The following is a 27,587-nucleotide window of genomic DNA, read 5'->3' as shown; positions in this document are numbered from 1 at the left end:
ACAGGGCCAGGGTCTTCTTCTGGGGGGCGCACCAGTGAAGGGGGAGATGGAGCAAGCTGCAGCGAGGATGATGAAGATAGATTTTCGTTCTTAACGGGATGCGTTTGGGTTTGGGCCCAACACACTATTTCTTGTTGCCATCCCCCACCAGTTTCTGCCCTCAAATTCTCTTGGAAACGTGTACCTGGAGGTGACATCCCTGCACTATGTGGTCCCTGTCTTGGAGCATTGGAGACCTTTGGGGCTTGGGAGGCTCTTTGCACCCTCTGTGATGCCCCCCCCCCCCCCCCCCGCCCCCTTTTCCCCAGAGAAACCGCCCACTTTCCCTGTTTGAAGAAAAAAAAAATTTATATAAATTAAATGCTGCTCTAGCCATCTGCAAAACCACCGTTTGGGTGAGCTGGCTGTGGAGATGGGTCGGGGGTGATCAGTGTGGCCACCCCCTCAGTATGCCAAGCCCCCTGACCACAGACAGCGTGTCCCCGGGAAAGGAGGTGGCTGCTCATCATCGCCTACCCACACAATCCACCTCAACCTCTTGAAGATGCATCCAGTGAAGATGCTCACGAGCGAGCCGCGCACCCCGGGGGTGACGTATGCTTTCCACAAGGAGAACTGAGTCAAGAGGCCGGCGGTAAGCCCATAGTCATACGAGTCATAGGAAATTATTTGGGGTCTTGCTGCTGCTGCTTATACTGATAGAAGACACCCTCAGGATCCCGCTCCAGTCACAAGCCCCAAGGCTCAGAGCTTGGGGGTCAAAGATTCAGGTATCCCCCTATTGCTGGTCCTGGGAGGGCATCACCTGGGTCACGGTGGTGAACTTCATGCCATCAGGTGTGAAGGCAACACACAGGGGAAAAAAAAGGGGCACCAGGCCGTGCACAGCCAGACCCAGGAGGTCACTCAAGGTGGCGGGCAGGGTCTTCCCCAAAGTGACAGCAGGCTGCAAAAACCCCACCACCACAGCGTTGTGGCTAGCCACAGAATTCTTTGGGAGAAGGAGAAGCGCTCCCACATCATCAAGGATGCTGGTGCTGTCTGCTTTAGCATCCAGTGTTTTCCCATTTTGAGGTTCCTCATGCTTCCTGGTGGTCTCCTACCTTTTCTTGGCAAGGAAGAGCCCAAGGCCTCAGCAGCCTGCCAAGGCAAGGTGTCACAAGCTGCCCCCAGCCCCCCCAGCCCCGTGCCACCCACCGACCGGAGCCTGCACCTCGCAGAGGGCTACACTGTGCAGCAGGAAGAGCGGTGAGGGTTTCCTCCACCAGATTCACCTAACCGCACCGCCTCTGCTCAGAAAAGCTTCCCTCCTTCTCCACCCATCGCTCACTTCACACGCCCTTGACATCAGTGACGGAGGATGATGAAGGTTACACCGTCATGACCCAACGGAAGGTGAGGACCCCACCCTGACATCCCAGGTGGTGGACCCAGGTACTGGGGATCTTCTCGGCCAGAATGGCCACAAGAAGAAACCACGGGCAGCAGCAATTTTTGCAGTTTGTTTTCTCCATCCTTCCCTGGGCTTCCCCTCAGCGTCACTGCAGGGGTGAGCAACACCACAGAAAATTTCGTCAAGGTGCCTGGGGGGGCATTTTGTCCGGTGGTTTCAAGCTTCAGCCTCTGGGCATCTCCAGCTTCACCTCCCTAAACGATGGCCAGTCTGGCATTGCCTCTTACCGACCCTGGAAGTCCATACAAAGAAATTTAATTCCTTAGCGATCCTTACTCCTTTTTTCCTGCTCCTTTTTTTGCCAATGCTCAGGATGGCGCAACTCTCGCTATTGCATTTTTGTTTTGCTGGGGTTAGATTTAACCTCGCACCAGCAAAGTCAGCACGCTGCATGCAGCGGTACCTCGTGCTGCGCCCCTGATGCCTTCAACCGGTTCATCCATCACTCAGCGCAGTTCATTTCTCCATAAAGTCTTCCAAAATGTGTTTTGGTCCCCAGGCACGCCCCGTGACGGGTGGTACCACTCATACCCAACCTTGCCAATCAAACTTTACGGCCTCACAGCTCAGCCTGTTTGTTATTGCCAAAGTCTTAGCGATGGATGAAAAAGTTCTGGAGGGAAAACTAGCCCTTCCCTGACCTTCTGCTATAACGCAATCCCTTTCCGTCTCAGTTTCGCAAAGCTTTGTGCAATGTCTAAAACCTGTAACTGTGGCATAAACCACCCTCTGGACCAGTAAAAAGAGGAAAGGGCATAACCAGTTAGCAAACAGGTTGGCTAAATATTTAACAGTAACTCCCAGCAAACCTCCACCACCAATATTTTATTATTCCAGGGATATGGGATGCTGAAAACCTCACTGTGCCACCACAGTGGGTGGCAAAGAGCTGAATATCCAAGGAAAGGACTATCTTTGGACTGCCTGTGTTATGGATAAGCCTCAACAAAAATCAAGTCATTTGGATTATTTCTGTAACTGGAGCATTAAGAAGCAGTTGTACTTCAAGTTAAAGCATCTGTCGGTCTGACAATTTCTACAGGGTGCATTATTTCCCCTTCTCCTAATAAAAACAAGCAATAATAGCGACCCCATCACCATCTTCCAGCCAAGTCAGTTGCCTCATCCCAGCCCAAGCAAAGGAGGAAGACCATTTCTGGTTGCTTCTTTTTCTTTTCTCTTGCTATTTCATGTGAAAACCTCACAGCTCACTTGAAGGGTCATAAGCTGCACCAAAATTAGAGAACTGAAAGTACCAAGGCCTCAAAAGAAGCACCTCAAACTCGCTCTTTTGCAGCCACGCGGACACAAAAGGACAAAGTGACCGCACATTGGAGATGTTCTTTCTGCTCTGCCCCATGTTTTGAGCTTTCTGGCAGCGGATGATAATTTTGTCAGTAGAGGCACAAGAGCATCCTGTGAGTGGATGCTGCAAAAAGCCACATCCTTTGGCGCCTCGCAGGGCGGAGGTGAGCAAGACACTGCTGGGGGTGGAAACCAGCACGGGGCTTCTTGTTTGGTTGCTTTCGGTTTTTGGTTTCCCTCCAGCTCAAAAAGGAGCTGGGAAGGTTCAAGGACAATATTTGGGTCTTCCCACAAAGCTGGTGGCAATGGCTGAGCACCTGCCTGCCGACGCGGAGCGGTGAACAAATTCCTTGTTTTGCTTTTCTTGCATGTGCGGCTTTTGCTTCACCTATTAAACCGTCTTTACCTCAGCCCATGAGTTTCCTCACTTTTACTCTTCTGATCGGCTCCCCCATCCCACTGTGGGGGGTGGGCTGCGTGGGGCTCAGTCACCGGTGTGTTTAAGCCGTGACAACATCCCCGAGCAGCAGTTTGGTGGCTCCTTGCTGAGGCTGGGGGCTTCTCCCACGCACTGGCCAGAGGGACCCCGAAGCAATTCTACTTTATTTCTCCACTTTGCATTTCTGCCCCTCACCTCCAGCTCCTCCAAATCCACACACACACAAAAAAAAAAAAAAAAAAAAAAGACACCCCAAAACCAGCAAAACTGAGCTTCACAGCACAGCAACTGCCAGCAAAGCAGGGAGTTTTCCAAGTCTCTTGAATATTCCCAAGCCTCCGGAATATTGCCAAGCCTCCTCACAACTGCAAAAGCTGGAAAGACACTAGCGGTTAGAGTAAAGCAAGGATCCTTTGGTCACAGCTCCGTGTCGTTGTCATGAGGAGTTTTGACTTTTCTAAGTTAAAACTGAAATAAACATGCTCCATCGGAAAACTCACTGCCTTGTTGCATGGGGTTAATAGCACCTTGTGGTTGATCTCCTCTGACGAGGAGGAAATGTCAGGAGAAATCCAGAAGGGTTTTAAAATCCTTCTGAGTCCTGTTGGGGAGCTTTTGCCAGTGGCTGCAGACAAAGTATTTCATCTGGGAGCACCAGTCACTGCTGATCCCGTCAGCATTGATATAGGCACATTGTCCATTGCCCCGGACATCGAACCTGCATGAAAGACCAGAAGGAAAAACTAAAAGGGAAGCAAAAAGGTCACTGTCAGCCACAGGTCCGCAGTTCAGCCTTTCCCATACGGATTAGTGGTGCTCAGCAATGTTTCCCAGCAAACAACCCACCCCATGCAGAACAAAAACTGCCTCGCGCTCCACAAAGGAGGGAATATTTTCACTTGCTTGGTCCCAGGGGGTTTCATCCAGGGATGCCCTCAATCCCCTGCCAGCACCTGCATCACACAAATCCACGGGCTGCAGCCCAAGTGCTTTAGCTCAAGCGAAAAAAAAAAGTGGTGTTTAATTGCTCCCACCTCATTAAATTTATATATATATGTGTGTCTTCTTGCCTTCAATCCCTGACCCATCTCAGCCCCGGGCATGGTTATGTTCTCCAGAAGACAGGACGTACATGTTGTTGAAGAGAGACTCGTTGAACCATTTCCAAGGTCCAGCACCTTCCCTTCGCAGACCAACCCAGTAATGCAAAAGCTTCCCGTAGCGCAAGAGAAAACGCTGGAAGAGGGGGGGGGAAAGCAAGCATCATATATATCTTTGCGTCTCCCTCCAGGGGAATCCCAAATCTGCTTCCCAAATTGACACACCAGTTCCTCAGGGATTTCTTATTTACCAGCTCCTCCTGGGTGTCGATGGTGGCCAAGTGGGCTCCATGAGAAAGGCAAGAGATCTGACTCCTGTTCCAGTCCGCTTCGTCCTCCGTGAAGTAAAAGCACTTCCCCCTGTACCCGATCCCATTTTCCAGGCAGCTGGGAAGGACGGGAGAGGGGCAGGAGGGACAGGACGGGCGTTTCTTAGCTGGAAAGAAGCAGAACGCATCCTGGTGTCTTACACCAGTGGGTTTTCTCCAGGGGAGGAGAAGATTTTGTTGGCGGGCACTTACCTGCCAGCGCGATGATGGTGATGAGCAATGCTGCTATGACCACGGTGACCCCGATGGGGATTTTTTTATCTTTAATGCACTTGAGGCTAAAACCTGGGGACAAACCACACGGAAGAGGCACGGCCGGCAAACCCGTGGCACGAAGAGCATCCCAAGCTCCCTGCAGCTCTTGTATTCCCTGCCCCAGGTGCCTTCAGCACCTTTAAATACAGCCACAAAGCATGTGGGGGGGGCACCGTGGGGTGCAGGCTCGGTTCAGGGGGTGCATCCCAGTGCCTCCATCAGCCTCCAAGGATTTTTGGGACTGCCCGAGCTCGCCGCATCCTCTCCACCCCTCCTCCACCACGGGAGATGGGCACCAACCCCCAGCCCCGCAGCTTGGGCTGCCCTGTGCCCAAGCTTGCAAGCAGCTTCGCCTTTCTTACACCCCCCTCACCCCAGCCATTTTAACTGAATTTTAGCTGCCCACCATCACGCTAAGCCCAGCCGCAAACTCCGCAACAACATCCCCAAAACAAGACGCTTACGGCTCCCTTCCTCCGCTGTCCGCTGCGACAGAACCGTCACGGTGGGTGGGTCTTCGCCTGTACAAAAGCAAGAAGCTCACGCAAGTAAAAGGGCGGTGGGTTCACCCTGGCTGGATGCCAGGTGCCCATCAAAGCTGCTCCATCACTCGTGTCCTCAGCCAGGCAGGGGAGAGAAAATGCAACGAAGGGCTCGTGGGTGGGGATCAGGACAGGAGATCACTCAGCAGTTACCGTCACGGGCAAAACAGACTCGACTTGGGGAAAATTAGTTTAATTTATTACCGTTCACATCAGAAATAACACCTTTTCCCCACCCCTCCCTTCTTCCCAGGCGTAATGGAATTCCCAGTTTCTCTAGGTCCTCCTCCTGAGCGGCGCGGGGGGCTGGGGAATGGGGGTTACGGTCAGTTCATCACACGTTTCTGCTGCTCCTTCCTCCTCACGCTGCCCCTGCGCCAGCGTGGGGTCCCTCTGGTGGGGCGCAGCCCTCCAGCAAGGGGCTGCTCCAGCGCAGGATTCCCACAGGTCACAGCCTCATCTGGGCATCCCACTGCTCCACCGTGGACCTCCACGGGCTGAGGGACACGGCCTGCCTTGCCGTGGGCTTCACCACGGGGGTCTCTGCTCCTGCCCCTCCTCCTTCCCTGGCCCTGGCAGGGCTGTTGCTCTCACATAGTCTCTTCAGCTGGAGCAGGTTTTTGTTTTTTCCTTCTTAATATGCAATCACAGGGGCACTGCCACTGTCACTGGTTCACTCTCCCTTGGCCACCAGCTGGCCCATCTCGGAACCAGCTGGCACCGGCCCCATGGGACATGGCCAAAGCCTCTGGCTTCGTCTCACAGAAGCCACCCCTGTAGCCACCCCACTGCCGAAACCTTTACCTGTCCCGGGAAAAAAGCAGTGTTTTCCTTTCATCCGGTCTACATGCATGGTAGGAAGGAAAACGTGATTTCCACCTTCAGAAAAAAGGGATTCACTTTGTTTTTCCAAGCCAGCCTTGACTTTATTGGCTTGTGCCACGCTTTGTTTGCCCTGGAGAGATGTTGTCTTAATTACTTCCCCACTTCTTCAGCTATAAGGTGTTTTCAGCTCCAATCTCCACTCCAGGACCCCCAGGTCACCCCAAGATGTGCTGGATGGCCCTTGAACCTATCTGAGCCACGTCCCCCTGCCCGAAGCACAGAAACCGCCCCCTCTACCCCCCCTGTCACCCACAAGGCAGCTCTTAAAGCATCTGGGACAGGGGATGGCGCGTATGTACCTGCATCGGGAACAGCTTCTGCCATCCCTGGTGCCTCTGAGGGGACAGCAGTACCCTCTGGGGACGAGCGTGTCCCTCACCTCCACCAGAAGCAAGGTAAGGAAGGTCAAGGACACCCCGAGACCGCAGCACGGCACCAGGGACCAGCCAGGTTCTTCTCAGTCCCGGGGTTTTGCCAGGATGCTCCTGTGGTCAGCAGAATAAAAAGAAGAAAAGCTCACAATCCCCTCAAAAGCTCAGAGTTTGCTCAGCAGCACAAAAGCAGCACATTTTTCTAAATCTCTTGCTTTCCTCGAAGCTTCTTTTCCTCCTCCTTTTTCCATATCCCCGCCTACATCCACTCAGAAGAAACCTCCCACAGCCAGGTATTCCTTTAAATGTAAAGACTTTAATTTAGATTTGATTTAAAAATTTAAATAAGACTACTTACTTTAAACTCTTCCGGGTTTTGATCTTGTCCTGGTTCCAGATCCCACAGTAAAACATCAACAGATTTGAGTTTCTTCTCAGAGAAGCAAAAGCCATGCCATCGGAGCTATTTTTACAAGAAACCCCCCTGCTGTAACAGAAAAAAAATATCCAGCTGTGCAAAACAGAAAGCAGCATCTGCAGATCCTTCAACGAACCCTCAAAAAGTCCTCGACAGGTGCAGCTTTTCGAAGAAAGAACCTCCGCACTGACTGAAACTGTGTGTATATGTATATATACACACAGCTCTTGCAACAGACGCACAGCTGGCGTACTGCTCAGCATCACCCCTGTAAACACAAATTCTATTACCTACCCCAATCTGTAGCAAATATTTATCAAGTAAGAACAACCTTCATGTCTTTGCCAAGGGAAGAATAAAAAGGATATTTTTTTTCTCCCCAAACACTTGTTTTCAGTTGGTTTTGATGGATGTAGCTTTTTGCTACCGTCCCCAAAAATTATTCCTCCCCCAGGCTTCAGCTTGGTGCATTTTGGAGTTAAACCAGCAGATGATGAAGAGGCGGGGAAAAGGCACCAAGCGGGGAACAACAAACTGGAGCGTCAGAAAATACTCCCAAATGCACTGGGCTTGTGGGAAATAAAGGACTTGTGTCCCAAAAATCATGTCAAAAATGTTACAGGCAAACATTGTTCTAGATCATGGCCTTGGTAAGGGGAAACATTGCTGACCAGTGAAGCAATGGCCTCGCAAGCAGCACGTGAAAATAAATCAAAGGCGCTTTTGTCTAGTGCCCAAGGAATGCCGTCAGGATGTGGGAGCAACTCTGGGTGCAAGCCACGAGCCGGGGCACAGCGGCTTCTTTCAGGATCCACTGTCCCCATTGCTGGGTGGATCTGGGGCCAGCAGCGATCTGGGGATGAGCCTTCGAAGTCGGTGCGCGCCCAGAACAGCAGAGACCCCCAACCAAACCCGCCGTCAGCACGCTGCGGGTGTCCGTGGGCGCGCTGTGCTGCGAGGGGTCGCTGGAAGGTGGTGAAGAGCCCTTCACCCTTGTGTCTGGCCCCCGGGGGCTGCACGGATAAAGCCGGCACAGCTTGTTTTGTGGCAGAGGCCACTCCCGTAGGGCTTCCTGCAGCCATCCCCTCTGATGCCTCCGTATCTCACGTGCCACCTCACGCCAGGGGTGGAGGGGCACCGTCCTGTCGCCAGTGCAAAGCAGCAGCGGGGTGGAGGCAGCTCTAAGTGGGGGGGTGGACACAGAGGTGATGACCCTGCACCCCAAAAGGAGGTGGCCTGGGCTCTGCTCTGGGTTGGGACCACGAGGCCAATTCTCGACCCCCTGCCATGAGATGCTCAGACCAAGGCTTGGGGTAAGCTGAGCTAACAGGAAGGGGGAGGGGAGGGCTGGGGGGCTCTGAGCTCCCACTTGGCGTCAGGATCCATCCCAGGCACTTCCCTGCGGCCTGCTGGGCCACGTGCCAGCAGATCTCGGTGGGCATCACGCCTGGGGAGCCAGTCCCTCTGTGTGCTCCATCCTTGCCTTGCAGTTCTCCACCAGCAGCCAGAGAGCCCAGGAACCCACAGAAACGTGAGCAGGAACGTAGGAGATGGCAACACCATCCTGGAGGACGTCGGCTCGGAGCTGAGGAAAGGTCTCTGCTCATCAGAGCCGCAAGGTAGCGTGCCCCGGCCACAACGCACCTCTGCACCACCAGCTTTCCCAGCTTTCCCCCTGAACCGGAGAACTAAGTGAAGCTCAGGGCATCCCGGTGTACCTGGGGAGCGAACAGGACCGGCACACTTGTCCTTCTTTGGATGTGCGGGGGACAAGGTGGCTTCTTGGCGGCTGAAGGAGGCACTGACTACCTCTCAGAGGGTGAGGGGTGCAAGCTGGACGCTGCACAGGACCCAGTGCTGTCGAGTGGCCAGCAGGACCAGCCCCTGGAACACCAGCAATCCAGGCACCCAGCTGCTGGTGCTGGGGGACCAGGGAAGGGACCGATGGCGTTGGGGATGGGGGATGGATGCCAGGAGGGGCTGGTGGCACCTGGGGAAGCGCTAAAGTCTCACCGAGAAACCTGGGGTCAGCACCCTGTGCCCAACCAAGCCTCCAGCATGACTTAGCCAGCGCCAGAGCGTGGGGGACAGCCGTGGGGTCAGTGTGGGGACAGGCTGGAGCCTGGTTTGGGTTAGCGACCCCGGCACGTCATCGTCACCCCTAGCCCTCTCTCCCGATATAGGATTTCCTAAATAAAACCATACGGAAACCCGCCAGATCTTCCGGATTGGCCTCACCGTCCTCTCTGCTGGGAAGGGCTGGACCTGGCTGAATGGCTCCCGCAGGGACCGGAGCCGGAGTGCTTCGGGGAGGGATGGGTGTCGTGGTGGCGGCCCCACCGTCACCCAAGGGACCTTCCTGACGTGCCATGGGCTCCCTCCTGCACCCGCAGGTTCCGGCTGAGCCTCTGAGATAAAGACAAAAGCTGCGGGATGCTGAGGGAGAACAGGATCAGCTCCGACGGTTGGGGGGCCGGTCAGGACAAACCACGGGGTGAAGCCACTAGCATTGGAGACACTGGTCCAAAAGCACCAAAATCCTCAGTCGCATCCCCCCAAAAAATCACTATGGGTGGATGCTCAGAGCAGGGAAAAAAAAAGAATCATCATGGGGTGAAAAATGATTTTTATGACAATGAGATCGTCTGGTGGCACCATCGAGGCCATCCACGAGGCTTCACTGAGCAGCAGCACGGTGGGTGCCCCGCGGATGGAAGCCACCCTGCAGGATGTGATGCTGGGGTAAGGGAATGGGAAATATTTCTATATTAAAAAAAAATATACAAGCGATTATTAAAATACCTTTTAATTTTTTTTTTTAAGAAAACACCCTCTTTTGTGGGAAAATGAGGTAGAAATACGCTGGCAAGACGTGCTAAGTTTCTAACAGCTTTGTCGATGAGACAAGCTGTTGCTGGGAGAGCAGAGCCCGAAAAAAAAAAGATGCTCAAGTGGGTGGGGAAAACGGTATGTAAAACCAGGATAATTTGGGCAATCGGCATGACTCAGCCGTCACTGGAAAAAAAACCTTGGAGCAATGGGAAGGAGCATAGGGCGAGCATGGAACAGGCCACACTGGGGTGACACTACGGCTGCGTTAGCTTTTATCTTACTGTTTATACTTATATTATTATTATTGGTACGGCTTCGGGGCCGGCTCCAAGGGAAGGGGTATGGGGCTGGTTCTGGGCTCCACCTTCTCCTCTGATGGCAACCAAACCACACCCCAAGAGTGGAGATGAAAAATACCTTCGGCGCGGCTGTAAAATTGCCTGCAAGGAGGAATATTTCACCTCAAAAAAGACCGAAACCGGGACCACGTCTACCCCCGCTCCCCTGACGCTGGATCCCGAGTCCAACATGGCGCCCGCGAGCGTGGGGCCGGCGGCGGGCGGGGGGAGGGGGGCGGGGCCGTGCTGCGCATGCGCGGCGGGGCGGGCCCTTCGCCATCTTGTGCCGGTCCCTGAGCAGCGTGAGCGATGGGGGGGGGGGGGCGCCTCTGGCTCTTAAAGGGGGCACGGCCCTGGGGTGGGGCCACCTCGGGGTGAGATGGAGCGCGGCCCGGCGGAGGAGGTTTGCCGGCGGGCGGGACGGCTGCGGCCGGGATGGCGGTAGCGGGCCGGAGCCCCGGCCCTTCTCTTCCCGTCGTCTTTCCCTTCCCCCGCCGCAGCGCCCGCTTTAAGGCCCGGTGGCGGGAACGGGGCTGCGGCGGGGGAGGTCGGGGGGGGGGGGGGGGGGGAGCGGGGGGAAATGGCGGGAAGGCGGGAGGCGGGGCTTGCAGGTGGGGGCGACAGGAGAAAGGCGGGATCCGGGAGGGGAGGAGCCAAGCGGAGTTGTGGGCGGGGCTGCGGCGAGGGGGCGGGGTTTCAGTTGGCGGGGGGCGGGCGCGGTGGCCTGTGCCCCGGGCCCACGCTGCGGCCCCCCGGCCCCGCCGCGGTGCTGGGCCGCCCCGTGTCCCCCCGACTCCCCCTCCAGCACCCTCCGTGCCCGCCCCCGCATGGCGCCTGGCCACCCCGGGATCCCCTCCCGTGTCCCATCCCTGTGTGCCCCCCCAGCCCCCCGCCATGGAGCTGGGCCGCCCGGGCCGGCAGCGCGTCCCCGACTGCATCCGACGGCAGAAGCGCCGGGAGCTGGATGCCCGCCGCAGTAAATGCCGCATCCGCATCGGGGGGCACCTGGAACGCTGGTGTCGCCTCAAGGAGCAGCTCGGCTTCGCCCTGCACTCCCAGTTGGCCCAGTTCCTCCTCGACAGGTCTGAGCGGGGGGCTGCAAAACCCTTAAAAACCCTTGGGACGGGGAAAAGAAAGGTCTGAGCTTGCTCACTCCCCCTCCTCCCACTGCAGGTACAGCTCCCACGGCTGCGTCTGGAGCCCAGGTAGGTGCCTCCCACCCCAAATCCTCGATGATTTTGGGTCCAAAAAGGGGTTTACGGTCAAGAGAGGAGATGCGCATTGTGCTGAGCACCTGGGCGCTGGAGATGGACCTGGAGTCGTTCACCCCCCTGGCAGGGGGCAAATTGCTCCCTGGGTTTGCCTGTGTTTGCGTTGTTGGCATCCCCAGCCTTCTTTTTTGGGGGGGGTGGGGTGGGTGTGGGATATTTGAGGTTTTGGGGGTTGGTAAAAAAGTGGAGGTCTTAATATGGTGGGAACAGCAGAGCCTGCATGAGGTGGTGGGGAAGGTGGAGGGTGACCCTAGCAGATGTCCCAGCTGCCCTACACTGGCTTTACACGGTGGAGAGCAACTACAAAGCTGACCTTCACCAATTCGTCTGGTTTTTTTGTGCCTTCACCAGGTGAGCCGGAGCCCAGCCTTCTCCATGCCGATGCCCTGCAGCGCCTGGTTGCCCTGTCCCATGGTCATGGCCAAGAGTGTGGTTTCATCCCCGACGTGAAGCCCCCAGCTCCAGGCAGCACGTCCCAGCTGGTGTGGGAATGTGTGGCTGGGCACAGCTTCTCCTGGGGTGTCCCTGAGGCAGCGGGGTACCGGACCCCCACGACCAGCCACCACGGAGAGGAGCAACAGGGGGACTCGGGCTGCACGCCCCCACCAACCACCGGCCGCCGGCGCTCGCTCCGCCGAGCAGGGCTGGCCGCTGGGTCCGGTGCTGGGAAGGGCGAAGCCAAACTGGAGGGAGCAGCTCAGTCGCCCGTCGCTGATGGGGACCAGAGAGAGGATCCAGCAGCTGGTAGCGATGGTGGTGATGATGGTGATGCAGGTGAGCTCCTCTGCATCCCCTTCCTTCTCCACCCTCATTTCCCCATTGGCTTCTTGATTCCCCATCTTCAGCCCTTCTCCCAGTCCTAGGGGCACATTGACCACCACCTCACTGGGATAAGATGTTGCCCCAACCCTGTTGTCTCCCTCTTGCTCCATATTTGACAGCACCATCATGTAAAACAAATCTCTGGGCCTTTGCTGGAAAAATGGGTAAAGGCGTCTCCCACCAGACTCGTTCCTACCACAAAATGAACCCTTATCTTCTCCGTCCTTCCCCTGGAAAAGTAGAACTGGGGGACCTCAGGTTCATTACAGGTGTTGAGCAGAAGACCTTGCTGAGCCCACACAGATGCAGCTCTCAGCAGTTTCCAAGAGCCGCAGCTCTTGTTGTTCACCCAGACTGAAAATCGGGGAGAAAAGTCTCTTTTTTCCATGCAGTGCCCTGTAGTAGCTACTTGAGAAGAGGCTGAGCTTCTTCCAGTAGAGTGTTTTGGAGTAACTTGGCCCTCATTTCTCCTGGTCAGTGGGGTGGCAGCATGCAGGTCCTTTCCAAAACCTGCAGGCTTCCCACCCCTGCTGCTAGCCCACTCCCTGCCCTCCTCTGCCTCTCCCAACATCCCGGCTCAACCAGCCCCACTTCAACTTACTGCAGCTCCCATCATCTTCTTGCAGCTCCCAAAGTGCCAGCAGAGATGGGGACCACGGCAGAAGATCACAGGAGGTGAGTGGCGTTATGCATGACTCTTCCCCCCGGTGTCTAAGTGGGCTCTCTGGAGTTGAAGGTCAAGTTTGGACCCATCCATCTCATCCCTCGAGTTCTTCAGTGGGCAGCCAGTGTTTTAGTAAAGACCTTCCCTGATTAAAATGTGCTGCAGCAGAGCTGAGTGATTGTTGTGTTCCTGCAGTGCACTCGTTCCAGAGGAGAAAACGGAGCAGGGGGCTGAGCCCCAAGGGGAAGAGGAGGACGAGGACTTTGCCGAGGATGATGACCTTGCCTACACCGATGACCTGCGTGATGAGAACTACCACCCATCTCTGGACAGGTGAGGAGCGCTTAACCACGTCCAATCATGTCCAGCCAAATCCAGCCGCATCCAAGCAATGTTCTACCACATCCAACCATCTAAACGATCTTCCCTGTCCCATGTCTTGTCTTCTCCCCCAGTGACTCTGAGCTGCAGCGACAACAAAGCCAGACCAAAGCCCGTAAGAAACCCATAAAGGAGGAGCAGCCCCGAAATGAGCCGCGTCTGACCAGCTCCACCCCATCGGAGATGAGTGGACGAGTCAGGTGAGCCATGGTGGCCACATCAGTGTGATGACATGAGAGACGGGCATCGGGCTCTCTCCGTGGACACTGAACGAGAGTTTTGGGGTATGTTGGAGGTGATGCTACTTTGCGTGCTAAGAAACCAGATGGAAACCATCCAACCCAACAAGAAATGATGTTCAAGCCCTGAGCTCTGGGTCAGGCAAGAGCCACGTGTCCCCAGGGGGGGTTTAAGCCTTCTCGTGGTGCCATCATCCACAGGGCAGAGCTGCGTTCCTTGGCCTCGCTGCCTGCTGGAACTTGCAAAGCTGGGGTCTGGCATACCGATCGCGCTACGGCAGGGCTTAACGAGTCTTTGTTTCGTCCACTGTGTCTCTCATGGAACCGGTCCTGGGTGGTCAAGGAGCAAGGATGTACTGCTGGGGCAAGGATTGCCCTCAGAGGGGGACAAAGACCCCTTAAATCTCCACTGTGGTGGGTGCTGAGGCCACTGAGCAGCCTGGAGGTTGCAGTGGCAAAAAATGCATGTGTCCCACCCCTCCGCCTTCTGCGTAAGCGCAGGGACTGCTGTCTCCACCTATAGATACGGGGCTTCCAGCAGCCAGAACAGTTCTATATGCCCAGTTCTATATGCCCAGCTCTATTGCCCAGCAGCTCAAGCCCATGGGGAGATGAGAAGCAACAGCAGCACCTGTGACCCAAGTGTTGGTCAAGGGATAGCTTGGTAATGACTTATTTACAATTAACTTATCTTGCAAGCACTCTACCACTGCCTGTTTGCGGCCGAGGGTCAGGTTTTAATCTTTTCTTCCCAGCCGTGTGGGCTCAGGGTTCACTTTTCTGTTCTAAATAAGCTCAGATCATAACTCAGTTATTTGCTGGGTCTTTATGCAAGAATATTTAACATAGAGTTTGGTCTCAATGCTGAAACAAGAGGATTGTCCGTGCGTTGCCCCTTGGGTCTGACGCACAAGGAGATATCGCCTTGCTGGATTTTCTTACACTTTGAATACGACGAGGGCGTTAAAACCCCCTTTTTTTCACTGGAGTTAGCTGGAGTGACCATGTAACACCGCTCTGTAACACATCTTGCCTTCCTGTGTCCTATGAAAGATGGGACCAGCAGCAAAACACATGCCCCAGAACTTGCCACGTAAGTATTGTGCTGCTCTGTTAAGGCTTTTATCAATTTACTTTTTCACTTTGACATGGTATTGCTGCCGCTTTTTTGTTTTAAACACCCTTCTGTCTCCTTTCAGCTCTGAAACTGCCTCGCAGCTCACTGGAAGAGTGAATGCCCTCCCTGAGACCCAGTCCCAGCAAAGGAAAATGTGACGGTAAATCTGGCAGTTGCTTTTCTCCTCTCCCTGCCCATTGCTGGACACGTAGCAGCAGGGGACACCAGGGTCTTAAATTCAGTTTGAGGGTGGAAAGGTTTGCGTTAGTTCTAGGTAGTCCTTGTTAAGGCCAAAAGCAAATTAGAAGAGGGATATTTTTATTTTCGTTCTCTCTCTGGCATTTCTTGAAGTCCTGCATGCTTTCCATTCAAAATCCTGGCGTTCAGACCTCCAAAAGTGCGTTAGTGCCTAAAGATGCACCCGGAGATTTGCAGAAGCGGCTGATGCAAGCGGCCGTTGGCTTTCCTGGGCCACCGGTGCAGTTTTGGGGCTTTCAACCCTCTGTCTCCAAAGCCCTTTGTAAAGTTCAGGTCCGTGCTGCCCTCTCTAACGCTGAGTTTGGTTACAGAGGTTGTATTTACAAGCGTTTGATTCATTTTCCCCGCCCTCGTTGCAGCAACTGGAAGAATAGAGATAAAATACTATTTTATGAGTGAAAGCAAGAGCTTACAGACTTGGGTGTACTCATCTTCTTCTCGCTTCCCAAAGGCAATGCCATCATGAGCTGATGCTAAAACATTTTTAAGAGATTGTGGACAAAGATGCCCAGCCCCTATTTTTATTCAGTGCTGAGGATGTGGTCTGGCATCCTCATCTATTAACGATCTCTTTATTTCTCCTCCCCACAAAAGAACGCCTGTTTTTTTAACGTAGCTTTCTTTAATTTCAGGATGTCAGCCAGAAATAGCTGCTGTTTCCACGGAGCTGAGGATAAATTGTAGATTGAACGAGGCTGGCGTGAGGTTGACAGCAATCTTAAATGACCTGGGACATACCCAAAACCATGTGAAAGACTTTTTGTAATGAGTAATAAAGAATATATTCCTATTTATAGTGTCTGAAAGGTGCATTTGTTAACGCAGTTTCCTGCTCTGTTGGTGAGAGAGGTTGAATTCCCAAAATGGAAGAAATAAAAGATAAATGGTCGCCCAGAGGATGATTTTAATGTAGGGTTTGCTCGGAAACCCATCAGCTGCGAGGCTGGAGGACCACGGCTTGTTGGCTCTGAGGCTGCGGACAGAGAGAGGGGACAAGACCCTCGCTCAAGGTGCTTCTTTCTCGTTGCAGCTGCAAGAGGCGAGCCCGGCCGTGCGACGAGGACATGGCCCAGATCGGCCCGAAGAGGATCAGGTACGTGGGGCTGGTGGGGAAGGGAGAAGCTGACGTGCCATTTCCCAGCCCTTCCATGGTGGGACACCCTGGACAAGCAACGCTTGCTCTGACGGGAGCCTCCCGAAGGACTTTATTTGCCTAACTTAAGCCTTTGGTGGGTGGGTAAGAGGGAAGATGGGGGAGGAGGACTTAGCGGGGTGCCAAATCCAAAAGCCGCAGCTGTTTTGGCTCTCCTTCCTGCTCATCCTGATGATGGCTTCCACCTTGTCTCCCGCAGGAAGGCAGCGAAGCGCGAGATCCTCCTGTGCGACTTTGAAGGCTGTGGCAAGATCTTCTCCAACCGCCAGTACCTGAATGTGAGGGCTGGGGGCAACTGTTGGGCTTAAATCCCCCTCTCGCACCCCGGGAGGTGCAGCCGAGCAGCCCTCCCCCTCCCCGTCTCTTCTGGGGCTACTGGGAGCTCTGGTGACCCACCAGATGAGTCAGGTTTTGCCTGGCCAAGCTTGGTTCGGGGTGTCTTGGCTGTTGTTCCAGAGCTGGAATTGGGCAACCTGAATTGCCTGTGGCTTTTTGAAGCTGGGTGATAGGTACGGGACTTGGCCCCGTGTGCTCAGCAGCGGCTCAGGGTGCCGGAGGTCACTTGATGTCCCACTTTGTGCTTCAGGGAGCAAAATGGGGGGGGGGGGGGGGGGGGGGGTGTTGCTGGAAGGTGCCCTTGGGCTTTCTTCAAGCGCAGCTTCTCAGCACCGACCTCCTCTCTTCTTCCTCCCCCTTTTTCTCCTCCAAACGGCAGCACCACAAGAAGTACCAGCATGTCCACCAGAAGACCTTCACCTGCTCAGAGCCCAGCTGCGGGAAGTCCTTCAACTTCAAGAAGCACCTCAAGGAGCACGAGAAACTGCACAGCGGTGAGAGCTGGCTGCCTGTCTGCAGGCACGGACCCCTCCCGTACAGATACGTACCTCCCCGTACGTCCTCCCCTGCGCAGGTCCCACCTCTGCTGGGTTACGGCTGGCCATCGCCACCGCCTCACCATTCACGTTTGCGTCCCTGGTAGATGTTCACCACACCTCTTTGCTTTCTGCTCCCAAGATCTATTGTCCATCTCTGTTTCTGTGCTGGGAAAGCATCCTGCCTCCTAAAATACATCAGGAAGGGCCCCCAGACTGCTCTTCTAGGCTGGATCAGCCCCTAGTTGTTGGTTTTGTTTGGTTTTTTGTTTTTTCTTCTGCCCCACAGACAAGCGGGACTATATCTGTGAATTCTGCGCCCGTTCCTTTCGTACCAGCAGCAACTTGATCATCCACAGGCGTATCCACACAGGGGAGAAACCCCTGCAGTAAGTACCAGTCCCATCCTTGTGACCGTTGGACTCCCCGGGTGCCATCAGGATTTCTTCTTGTTGCTCTTCAACTCGAAATCAGCTTCTTGGTGCGTGGCTCTATGGAGACCCGAGCTGCCTGCCACGGGCAGCCGGAGGACCGGCTGTTATTTTTGCTTTGCCTGAAGGTTCCTGGCCCCAGGGCCGGCTGCGGTCTGATCCAGCAGCTTCAGGGCGTGGGCTCGATTTGGAGAAGCTTTTAATAAGCTGGGATTTAATGAGAGCAGTGCGTTTCCTTGCCTGGAGGGTGTGCTGAAGCCACACAGAACTAAGAGCAGTGGCTTTGCTAAACCCACCTAGAACTGCAGCATCAAGATGATGCGGGGCCCGTTCTCCCTCGTGCTTAATCCCTTGTAGCACCTTTCTGGGTTTTTTTTCAAGATGATTTTACCTTGAATCCTGCCCCGCTTTCTCCCAGGTGTGAGATCTGTGGCTTCACCTGCCGCCAGAAAGCCTCCCTGAACTGGCACATGAAGAAACACGACGCTGACTCCTTCTACCAGTTCTCCTGTGACATCTGTGGCAAGAAGTTTGAGAAGAAAGACAACGTCACTGCCCATAAAAGCAAAAGTCACCCGGAGGTGCCCGGTGGACCCCCGCAAGCTGAGGGGGGCCAGGGGCAGACTGTGCCATCCCCACCGCCCAACCTCGGCGCAGGGATGCAGGCAGGGCTGGAGCAGCCGGAGGTACCCGGAATGGTGGCCGTGGAGATGCCAGGGCTCGGAGACGCTCCGGGGAGTAGCGGTGAACCGGAGAAGACCCCCCCGTCTCCTTTTGCAGCCTCATCCGAGTATCAGAGGGGCGGTGGGCAGGATCCAGCTGCGCCCTGAGGCCAGGTGACGGATGGCGTTGGCTTGTAGCAGGACTCATCCTCCAGTTCGTGGCCTCCCGTGGGGCCAGGACGACCAAGGGAGCAAGGTGAAATGACGCCGGCCCCCACGGCACGTGGCAGCAGCACGTCCAGGTGCCAGAAATACAAGGGACAGGGGGAAATCCCACCGAAGGCTTTCCCACCCCAACCTGGGCTTCCCTCAAGCTCGCAGCAGCACCGCCACAAGCAGAGAGCATCTTCCTGCGAGGAGGGAGCGTGAGGCTGCCGGAGGCATTGCCAGGGCCCTTAACAAAGACTTTTTTTTTTTTTTTTTTTTTTTTTTTTTTTTTTTTACATAAAATAAAAGTGGGTTTCCCCACTTGCGCCAGCCGCCTCTGCACCTCAGTGCTGTTTCTATGAAAAACAAGAGGTAGAAAAGCAAGACTTCTGTGTGTGCAGCCTGCCTCAACACCCCGGCCAAAGGTCATCTGTATTTAGCACAATAAAAAAAAAAAAATAAGGGCGAGTTAGATCGGGAAGTCAACAGTAGGTTCTGGCCTCAGAAATGGGCATTACTTGATCCGGTGACGCTTCCCCCAGCCCTCTGAGCATCCCTTGCCTTTTATTGAGCCTTTTTGCAAAGGACTGTAGTAGTTACGCAGCCTTGAAGGTCACAGCTCAACAGGGTTTATCAAAAAACCCAAAACCCTGCCAAGTGGGGGCTGGAAGATGCTTTTGACACAGATAAAGGGGCTGCAGGGAGGCTGGAGCGCCTGTGGGAACCGGGGACTCAAACTGGGGCTGGCTGTAGGGATTACAAGTCAGGCTGTGACCTCAAATAGCAATTGGAGGGTGAAAATAAAATTTAAAAAAAAAGCACGTTCCAGGAGAGAAGAGTGCTAGAGGTGGGTTTTTCCACTGATTCTGAGCAGCAGCTGCAACAAGGACTAAATCCCAGCTGTGAGCCAGAGTGTGGCCCCTTCTCCCAACTGTGCTGTCGGCTTAGAGAAAGTGATAACGAAGGCATTTAACCCCAAAAATGGGTTGTGAGAGCTCCTGGCCCAAGGGCAAACAGCAGGGTTAGCGGCGGCACAGAGACGCCCCGTATCATGGGCGCCTGCCCCGCTGCTGCTCAGGGTTTTCCTGAAATCTGGGGCAGTTCCTGGAACAAGCACCCCCGTTCCCCCCAGCCCAGCACCCCTTCCCCACCCCGTCCTTTCCTGGGCGCAGATGGTGGGTACTTGCCCTTTTCCTTCTGCAGCCAGAACAGAAAAACATCAGACTGTTGGGCACTTTTTTTTGAGGGTACTGGGTTTGTGGGTTTTTTAGTTGGTTGGGGTTTTTTTGGTTGTTTTGTTTTGTTGTTTTTTTTTTGCACAGCAACTTTTATTTTCCCACTAAACAGAGTGACAGGGCAAAGAGACGTAACAGCATCGCGGGATCACACAAGGGCAGGCAGGGGTTTGTAAGCACGCGCGAGATCACACCTAAAACAAGGCTTCCCCCTCCTTCCCCACGACACGGCCTGAGTTTCCAGCGGGAGGGAGCTCCCCCCCCCCACAAAGCCAACCCCACGCACTCTGCAAGGCCGAGCACACCCGAGCCCCCGCGGGCTCTCCCCTCCAGCTACACCCCTGCCAGCTTTTGGGGTGACCCCAAAGCATCCATCGCCCCTTTACTCGCTCCCCAGGGCTCCGCTCTACTCCAGCCCTGTGGATGCTTCAGCGTTAACGGGGAGGGGGGGGGGGGGGGGAAGCGACGAGGGAGATCGTCGGGTTTTGCTCTCTTAGCGCTAGCAGCCGCGGAACAGGCTGGACCCTTTCCCAAGGAGGAAAGGAAAGCGAGGATGGGGTGGGGGGGAAGCTAAAAGGTGACCTGCAGAGCAACAGGTGTCAGAAATCGGGGCTTGGATACAGCACCTCTCCTCCTCGCGCAGGTTTTCTAGCCCTCAAGAACTTCCCGGGGTGCACAAAAGCAGGTGGCTTTGGCTACGGATCAATGCAGGATGCGATAAACCCCTAAGGAAGCTTTTCTCCCTGGTTACATCCCTGTTTACATGGGGCAGCCAACTTCAAACAAAACAAGACTAAAAAAAAAAATAATAATAAAAATGGGGCTGCTTACACAACAGGCCATAGTGGGGGAAACAACCCCACGTAGGGGCTATTTAAGCAGCCCCCCCTCAATGGTCGATGCCCCAAAGGAAGGTTTTTTCAGGGTTAAAGAGACTCAAAACTTTAAAACGCAACAAGAAAACGTTAACCCGAAAGCCGAACAAGGGACAGTCAGGAGTTGTGGGGTCCTCTGAAAGCAAGGGGGAAAAGGGGACAGGACTGGGCACTACTTGCAGGTCACCTTGGGGAGGGTTAAAGAAACTGGACGGGTCAATTGCAAAGGGAAAGCGAGGAGCCCACATAGAAGAGCCAGAAGAAAGGAAAGATCTTTTCGGTGAAAGCGGCTGTGAAGGTGAAGATGGGAGCCATGTTATCGGCATTGTAAAACGCCACCCACCCGCCTTCGTAGTCCAGGTACACCCCGATCTTCCTGGGCCTCTCACACAGGGACAAGGGCGTCTCTGGGGAGGTGAAAGCCTGATACTGATCCCAATTCTTCCCCTTCCAGTTCAGCCCCACCGCCCAGATCCCCTCTTCCGGAGCAAAGTCGATTTTCTCCTTCCTTCGCACAGACTCACGGGCTGCCCCCAGGACCCAGCTCTCGCCATCTCCCACCTCCACCTCCCAGTAATGCCTCCCAGCTACGAAACCCTCTGCCGCCAGCACGCAGAAGGAGTAATCGAATCTCTTGGGGTTTGCTGGGAGTTCCTGGGGAGCGCTCCTGAGCCGCACGCTCCTCTTGTCCTCCGACAGCACCAGGTAGGGGTTGGCCGTGTCTGGGTCCAGAGAGAGATCACCTGAGAAGGGGGAAACACAGACATGAGCCACCCTCCGAGGGGATCCATCATCTCTGCCCCAAACCAGACCAGGACAACACCAGGAGAGTCACCTCCAACAGCCTGAAGCACCCAAACCCGCAGGGGAACAAAGATCAGGCTCCACTTTCTAATTCAAGCAGAGAAACAGCCAGGTCTATACTGCAGGCCCACTGGCCTGCCCCATCCGAGGCGCCTCCTTGCTCTGGAATAGAAATTTTTGAGCAGAAATCACTTTTTTTTTTTTTTTCCCCTCCCTCTCCCCAAGTCACTAGCAAGTGCCAGAGAGGAATGAGCACAGATACCCTCGTGTTTAAGGGCTGCTTCTGTACTCGGGGCGCTGCACGGTCTGAAAACAACTGCAAGTGGGGAAGATCAGGGCCTGCCAAAGGCAAAACGGGTCTGTCCTGAGCCCAGCGACATCCCTGAACTCCCAGCAGCACATGCAAAGCTTGCAAAGTCCATCTCTGAGCTAACTCAACACCCGCTAGCGGGGCCAAAGGTCTCCTCGCTTCGGGTAGAGTGGATCAGCTTCTGAAGAGTCCTCCTAACCCCCCAGTTTCCTACCCAACTCATGGGCTGCCCCCTTCATGGTCTCCATCCAGCAGCTGGATCTGGTTCGGGGTTGTTTCCCCCCCCCTTCCCTTGGCAGCACAGCAGTAATTTTCTCTTCTCCTGACCTCCAAGGCTAGCTTGAAGGTCCTACCGCTTAGATCCTCCCCACGGAAGCTGAAACTCCCAAATTAAGCCTTGCAAAAAATGAAGGTCAGACTCCCAAAACGCAAACCGTGCTCACCTGTGTCATTCTCCAGCTCGAACCGGAGGTTCTCTGAGGGAAGAAAAGAAAGAAATTTAGATCCCTTTGCACATGGGGAGTCCCCGGGGACTGCCTACGCACACACGACCTTGCTCCTGCCTTACTGCTGCTTGGGAACAACCACGTACAGCTACGTCAGACTTCCATGCAGAAATCCGAGGGAAATGTGCTGCTTTTCAAGCGACCAGAGCTTTTTCTTTTCGATAAGCAGACGCTCAGACAATCAAGACTTCTCCCAACAAGCCCAAGGGAAAAATAAGAGCCCAGCTCAAACCATCTTCTGAGTTGAATTAAGTGTTAGGTTCATGTGAAGAGGCACCAGCTTTTAAAGAAAACCTTTTTCAGCACTCACCCTTGAACTCCAGCAAGACTTCTTTCAGCACTGCACTCTTCTGGGAAAAGCTCTTTAGTTTCTTCTCCAACTCTGCGAAGCCAGCCTCCGGCTTGCAAAACATCCAGCTCTCAAAGCTGGGGAGGAGAAAGCAGCGTTAAGATTCCCTCCAGAAAAAAATACAATCTCCAAACTAGAGGCAGGGAAGAAACCTGCCCTGGCACTGAAGAGGTTTGGTGTTGGACCTCTGTCAGCACTTGTGAGGCCAAACTGGACCCAAGGACCAGTCCAGTTTGGGGCTGCCCAGTACGAGGCACAGAGATGTGGGGCTGGCGGGGGATCTCCATGCTTTGCTGAGGCTCAGCCCTGAGCAGCCTGATCCAGCTTTTGATACTGGTCCTTAACCACAGGGGTTTAGTCCCTCACCAGCTGAGTTACGCTGCAGTTTGAGGACACGCAAACCCTCCCGCGACCCCACCGGTCATGAATCCCCTTCGTGAAGGTTTGGGTGTGCCTCAAAGGCAACACCCGGGTGTGGGTGAGAACCATAAAGGAGGCAGAAGCAAAGCTGGATGAGGTGTACATCCTCGCAACACCAGCTCTGCCTCCGCTGTGAGCCTCCCAGTTAACCCAGCAAGGGCCCAGGTTCACTCACCTGCTTCCAGCTGGGGCAACACCCTGGAGAGAGAGTAAAAAAAAAAAAAAACAAACAACAAACTAATCAGTACAAGTCTTTCTTCTACCTCACAGCCTCCAAAATCCTCCCCAAAACTGGCCCCATGGCTGCTTTGCTGAGGGGATCAGCTCTCAGCAGCTGTTTCCAAAGCACCACACAGTCGGACTCACGGAGGTGGCAGAATTAGTTTATAAATATGGGGTTGGGTTTTTTTTTTTCCTTCCCCTTTTTCTTTTTTGGTGTGGGTGGGGGCAGGAAAAAAGTGCTTTTTTTAAAAGACACTAAGAAAAATCATGATTGCCATCAAGCCGCAAAAGCCGTAAGGATTCAGGGCTCACAGCAACAATGGAGCAACACAAAGCATCTGGGACATTTGTCTGGTTATTTCTATCAAAAGAGAACCAAGCAGCTTCGCTACTACAAAGGCCAACCCAACCCCCCAAAGCTGTGCTAAAATCTGGGGTCCCACTTGCAAAAACAGCCCAGCAGCCTTGCAGCCAGTCAAAAACCCCGACTCACAGCTGGGCCAGCTCCAGCACCGACTTCATTGGATCCGAGCTGCTCCTCAGCAGAGCACCTCAGCATCCTGTGGTCCCCGTAAATGGATTTTTGTCCCCAGGCATCCAAACCCCGAGCTCTCCCAAGTTTTGTACCTACTACACCATAACCTCTGGGCTGGGAGGACAAGTCCCAGGAGTCTCACCTGCCCAGACTGGTTGCCGGGGCCGTTCTCTCCTTGCTCACCCAGCAGCTTATCGAGCTGGGCGATCTCCTCAGAAAGCCGGGAGACACTCTCATCTCTCCTCTTGACAATGTCTCTGTCCAGCTCCTCCAGACGGGACAGCAGGAGCTGCTCCTTCTCCTCCAGGAAGCCTCGGAGCTCCTTGCACTCGGCCACAATCTTCTGCCTCTCCACTTCCGTCTGCTTCTACGAAACCCAGAGGGGAAACCCACGTGAGACAGACATCCCCGTGGCCAGGGGAGGTCTGGGGAAACCCCCAGCCCGAGGCACTCACCAGCAAGTCTTCGCTCTGCCTCTCCCTCTCAGCCTTGGCTTCTTCACGCCCTTTCCTCAAGGAGCTCAAATGCTCCTGTGGCACCTCCTGGAAGGAGAGAAAAGAGATCTGTTGGGAATCTTTCCTATTCGGGATCAGGAATACGGAGGAAAGGGATGATGGGGGGTTCCCCCCAGCACTGCTGCTAAAACTGGCCAAATTTCATCAAACATGGGGTTTTTTTGCAGCTGGAGAACACCACGAACCCGAACTGAGGTCAGGCCATCGCTGCACGTCTTCCCCTGCCCCGTTATCTCCAACTGTTAAGTTTTGGGCATGCCAAGAAAGCCAAAAACTTTCCCCAGACAGCCCAAAAAAACTGTCCCCTGAACAGCCTGAGCAGTATGGAGCCAGGTGCAGGAGGAGGAATAAAACGCAGTAAGGCAAAACAAACAAACAAAAAAAACCCACCACCAACAACAAAAATTAAAGCTAATTTTTAGCTCCCTATAAGAGCGCAGCTGCAAACACAAGGCACCAAGTCCCACCCGCACGAAAACCCCTTCAGCCTCTGTGCCTCTCGGGATCAGCTTTCACATCCCAGCCCCGCCACGAGCAGGGGAGACCAGCCAAGGCACCCCCACATCTGCCTGAACCCCACCAAGACGGAGGGGCCGCCTGCCTCCAGGCTTCTTGCTAAGTTTATTAACAGCTTATTAGTGGAAACTGTCATGCCTGTCCTTGTTTAAATCATTTGACCTCCAAGGAAGCTGGAGAGACTCCTAGCAACACTAAACAAAAAGCAGCAGGGCTTTAGGGAGCAAGCAACGACAGATCTTTCATAAATAAAACGCAAAGCTACAGAGATTTTGCTGCTGTTAACCAGCTGTGCGAACCGGGCCTTGCTACCACAGAACTGATGGTAACGCAGAATTTAAGCACGAGAGAAAAGCAATGATCAGAAAGGCGGGAGCGCAGGTTACGAGCGGCCTCCAAGGAGCAACAACCAGTTGTTAAAAACACGTAAAAGCCTATTAGTGACGGGGGGGGGGGGGGGGGAAACCCACAGAGAGCAACAGCCTGAGCAGCATTCAGTGGCGGACCTGCCTATGGGCACTGTGGTCCTAAAAAAAGGACGAGATCCCGAATTTGGGGGCGAGGGGGGAAACAATGCCAACTCAAGCTTCAGCTTCCCATCAAGAGCAACCCCGGCCATCGAAGCTGGCAAGGATGGCGCAACTGGGCACCCGCCACAATTTCGGTGCAAAATTCAGTAGCAAAGCCTTTGGTGCCACCTGCCTCGACAGCGCTAATTGCAAGAATTAATATGCAGCTGTTAATGATCACGCAAGCCCCTTCCCCTGTCGGGATCACCCCGGCTGTGCCAGTGCCACCCTCCTCCTCCAGCCGCTGCTGCGCAGTAAACATCTGCTCCCTGTCCGGCATCTTGGTTTTCCTCCACCCTGCCAGAGGAACGAGGCCTGGCCGCTCAGGGTCAGGCTGCCACGCTCACCCTCCCCCCCCCTAATTATTAATTCCTAGTTATCTCCATCAAGGAGCCCCCCGCACGGCGATGTGGGGGTCTCCCCTTCATCACCACGGTGGTTTCGGCAGAGATCGAGCCGCGGAGGCCAGGCTCTGGATTCACTCTGTGTTCTGCGTCACGTTGCTCAGCTGCCCTGTGCTGGTTTTTTTGTTTGGCTGTTGGGGTTTTTTTGGTTTGGGGTTGGTTTTTTTTTGGGGGTGGTTTTTGTTTTTCTTTCTGGGGGGGGGGAGGGGGTAAGCCACTCCTGAAGGATCCCTGCTCCGCTTTAACCCCAGATTGTGCTTGGTGCTAGAAACCCACCCCTCTACCTGCAGAAGCCAGGCTCCACGCTCACTCCAGAGCTTTTCTGCCCAGGGAAGCGGGAGCTGAGGATTTTGGGGTGCCTAACCCTATTTTGCACACTCACACCCGCCCAGATCTCCAGGGATTCCCATACTAGTTCAGCATCATTTCACACAGGAAACCAAACCAGCTGACACCCCCTCCCAGTATCTTCCCAGTTAAACTCAGCTCCATTCTGCATCGAGGGCATTCCCCCATCCCGCCCTATCGCACGGTCAGCCCCCACCCCAGTGTGTCCCTGTTGGGGGGCGGTGGGGGGTGGATTTGAGCCCTGAGTCCGTATTGCACCCCACATCCTGCCTCCCTGCACGGAAGCTTGGAAGGGGGTCCCCATTCTGCGCCCCACACGCTGAGGGGGGTGCTACTGTCCTCGCTGCATCCCAGGTACGTCTGAATGAAGGGGGGAAACACGTTGGGGGGGGGGTCCCTACCGCACCTTACAGGCTGAGGGGTAAGCGGCTTCACCTCTGTACTCCCACGGGAAGGGGGGGGGTCCCTACCGAACCCAAGGGGTATTGCCTCCCGCGGGGAGGGGCTCCCCCACGTCACGGGGAGCCTTTATTGCACCCCTAAAGCGAAGGGGGGGTGGGGGGGTGCCCCTTGTGCTCTTCCCTTGGCGCATCCCCCGTGCTGCAGGGAGGGGAGAACGGCTCCCCGGGGGGGGCTCCCACTGCACCCCTGCATTCCGGGGGGGCTCCCAGTACTCTTTCTCCCGGGGGGGTGGGGTGTCCCCTACCGCACCCGAGGTGGTCTCCCCGGGGGGTGCTCCCATTGCACCCCAGCATTCCGGAGAGTTCCCAATGGGCGGGGGGTGGGGGCTGCCCCCTCTAACACTGACCTCTGCGGCGTGGGCCGCCTCCTCGGCGGGCAGCACGGTGTGGGTCCGGTGCTCCCGGGAGAGGTGGCAGACAACGCAGACGGCGCGGCGATCCTGCACGCAGTAGAGCCGCAGCGGTTCGCCGTGGCGGGGGCAGCGCGGCGGCCCGGGAGGCCCGGGCGGAGCGGCGGCGGGCAACGGCGGGGCGGGAGCGGGAGGGCCCGGCGGCGGCTCTGCGGGGCCCGGCGGCAGCCCGAGCTGGCGGACGATGTGAACGATATTACCGAGAGAACGATTAGGGCGAAACAGGCGTTGCGGCACCGGTTCCCGGCACTGCGGGCAGCAAAGCCGTCGCGCCGAGTCCTCCCAGCACTGGGTCACGCAGGCGCGGCAGAAGTTATGACCGCACTCGGCTACCAGCACCGGGTCGTTGAAGTACTCCAAGCACACCGGGCAAGTCAATTCGTCCTGCAGGCTGCGGGCCGCGCTACAGGGAGCGGGCGGTACGGCGGGGGGAGCGGGCGGCGCCTCCATGGCGGCTCCGCGGCTGCGCTGCGCCCCGCGCTCCGCTCCGCGCTGCGCCGCCCGTCTGCCGGGAGCCGGGGGCGGGGCGGGCGCCGGGGGCGGGGCGAGCGCCGGGGGCGGGGCGGCGCATGCGCGGCGGCGCGAGCGCGCGCCTGCGTCGTTCCCCGCGAGGCGGCGGAGCGGCGCATGCGCGGGGGGCGTGGCCTGCGGGCCCGAGGGGGCGGGGCCTATAGGGCGCTGGGGGAGCGCGGGTGCCGGGGGTCGCTCTAGGATGTGGCGGGGGGTGCGGGTGCCGGGAGGGGACGTGTGTCCCTGCAGGGTGC

The 27,587-nt window shown here is 55.5% G+C and overlaps 3 protein-coding genes across 8 annotated transcripts; 1 reads left to right on the top strand and 2 right to left on the bottom strand.

Moving 5' to 3' along the window:
- Positions 1-2,263: 2,263 nt before the first annotated feature.
- Positions 2,264-8,199, bottom strand: LOC130141803 (C-type lectin domain family 2 member G-like). 5 transcript variants are annotated; one of them, XM_056323025.1, is made up of 8 exons: positions 7,038-8,194; positions 6,608-6,793; positions 6,228-6,302; positions 5,346-5,402; positions 4,819-4,911; positions 4,549-4,733; positions 4,330-4,433; positions 2,264-3,915 (listed from the first exon to the last, which is right to left on the bottom strand). In XM_056323025.1, the coding sequence occupies exons 2-8, from the start codon at positions 6,630-6,632 to the stop codon at positions 3,759-3,761; spliced, it is 696 nt and encodes a 231-aa protein (XP_056179000.1). In that variant the 5' UTR covers positions 6,633-6,793; positions 7,038-8,194; the 3' UTR covers positions 2,264-3,758. The 5 variants fall into 5 exon arrangements, 3 of the variants coding, with proteins under 3 accessions (XP_056179000.1, XP_056178999.1, XP_056179001.1); XM_056323024.1 differs by having other exon boundaries at positions 6,228-6,378; positions 7,038-8,189; XR_008819173.1 differs by having other exon boundaries at positions 3,773-4,150; positions 4,232-4,433; positions 6,228-6,378; positions 7,038-8,199.
- A 2,339-nt stretch (positions 8,200-10,538) lies between these two features.
- Positions 10,539-18,618, top strand: LOC130141786 (zinc finger protein 692-like). Of its 2 annotated transcripts, none has more exons than XM_056322966.1 (12): positions 10,539-10,569; positions 11,153-11,349; positions 11,441-11,472; positions 11,890-12,312; positions 12,987-13,035; positions 13,220-13,357; positions 13,480-13,605; positions 16,050-16,112; positions 16,372-16,450; positions 16,888-17,002; positions 17,334-17,433; positions 17,894-18,618. In XM_056322966.1, exons 2-12 carry the CDS (start codon positions 11,162-11,164, stop codon positions 18,303-18,305), a joined length of 1,725 nt encoding a protein of 574 aa, XP_056178941.1. In that variant the 5' UTR covers positions 10,539-10,569; positions 11,153-11,161; the 3' UTR covers positions 18,306-18,618. The 2 variants fall into 2 exon arrangements, with proteins under 2 accessions (XP_056178941.1, XP_056178940.1); XM_056322965.1 differs by lacking the exon at positions 10,539-10,569 and adding an exon at positions 10,585-10,670.
- A 1,438-nt stretch (positions 18,619-20,056) lies between these two features.
- On the bottom strand, positions 20,057-27,359 carry LOC130141788 (E3 ubiquitin-protein ligase TRIM7-like). Its single transcript, XM_056322969.1, has 7 exons — positions 26,761-27,359; positions 24,056-24,142; positions 23,743-23,967; positions 23,019-23,041; positions 22,385-22,500; positions 22,012-22,044; positions 20,057-21,197 (listed from the first exon to the last, which is right to left on the bottom strand). The coding sequence occupies exons 1-7, from the start codon at positions 27,271-27,273 to the stop codon at positions 20,671-20,673; spliced, it is 1,524 nt and encodes a 507-aa protein (XP_056178944.1). The 5' UTR covers positions 27,274-27,359; the 3' UTR covers positions 20,057-20,670.
- Between the last annotated feature and the right edge of the window lie 228 nt (positions 27,360-27,587).

Source organism: Falco biarmicus, chromosome 21 (assembly GCF_023638135.1).
Source record: "Falco biarmicus isolate bFalBia1 chromosome 21, bFalBia1.pri, whole genome shotgun sequence".
Classification (NCBI taxonomy): Eukaryota; Metazoa; Chordata; class Aves; order Falconiformes; family Falconidae; genus Falco; species Falco biarmicus.
The sequence above is the reverse complement of the archived record's forward strand: the minus strand, read 5'-3'. Positions and strand labels throughout refer to the sequence as shown.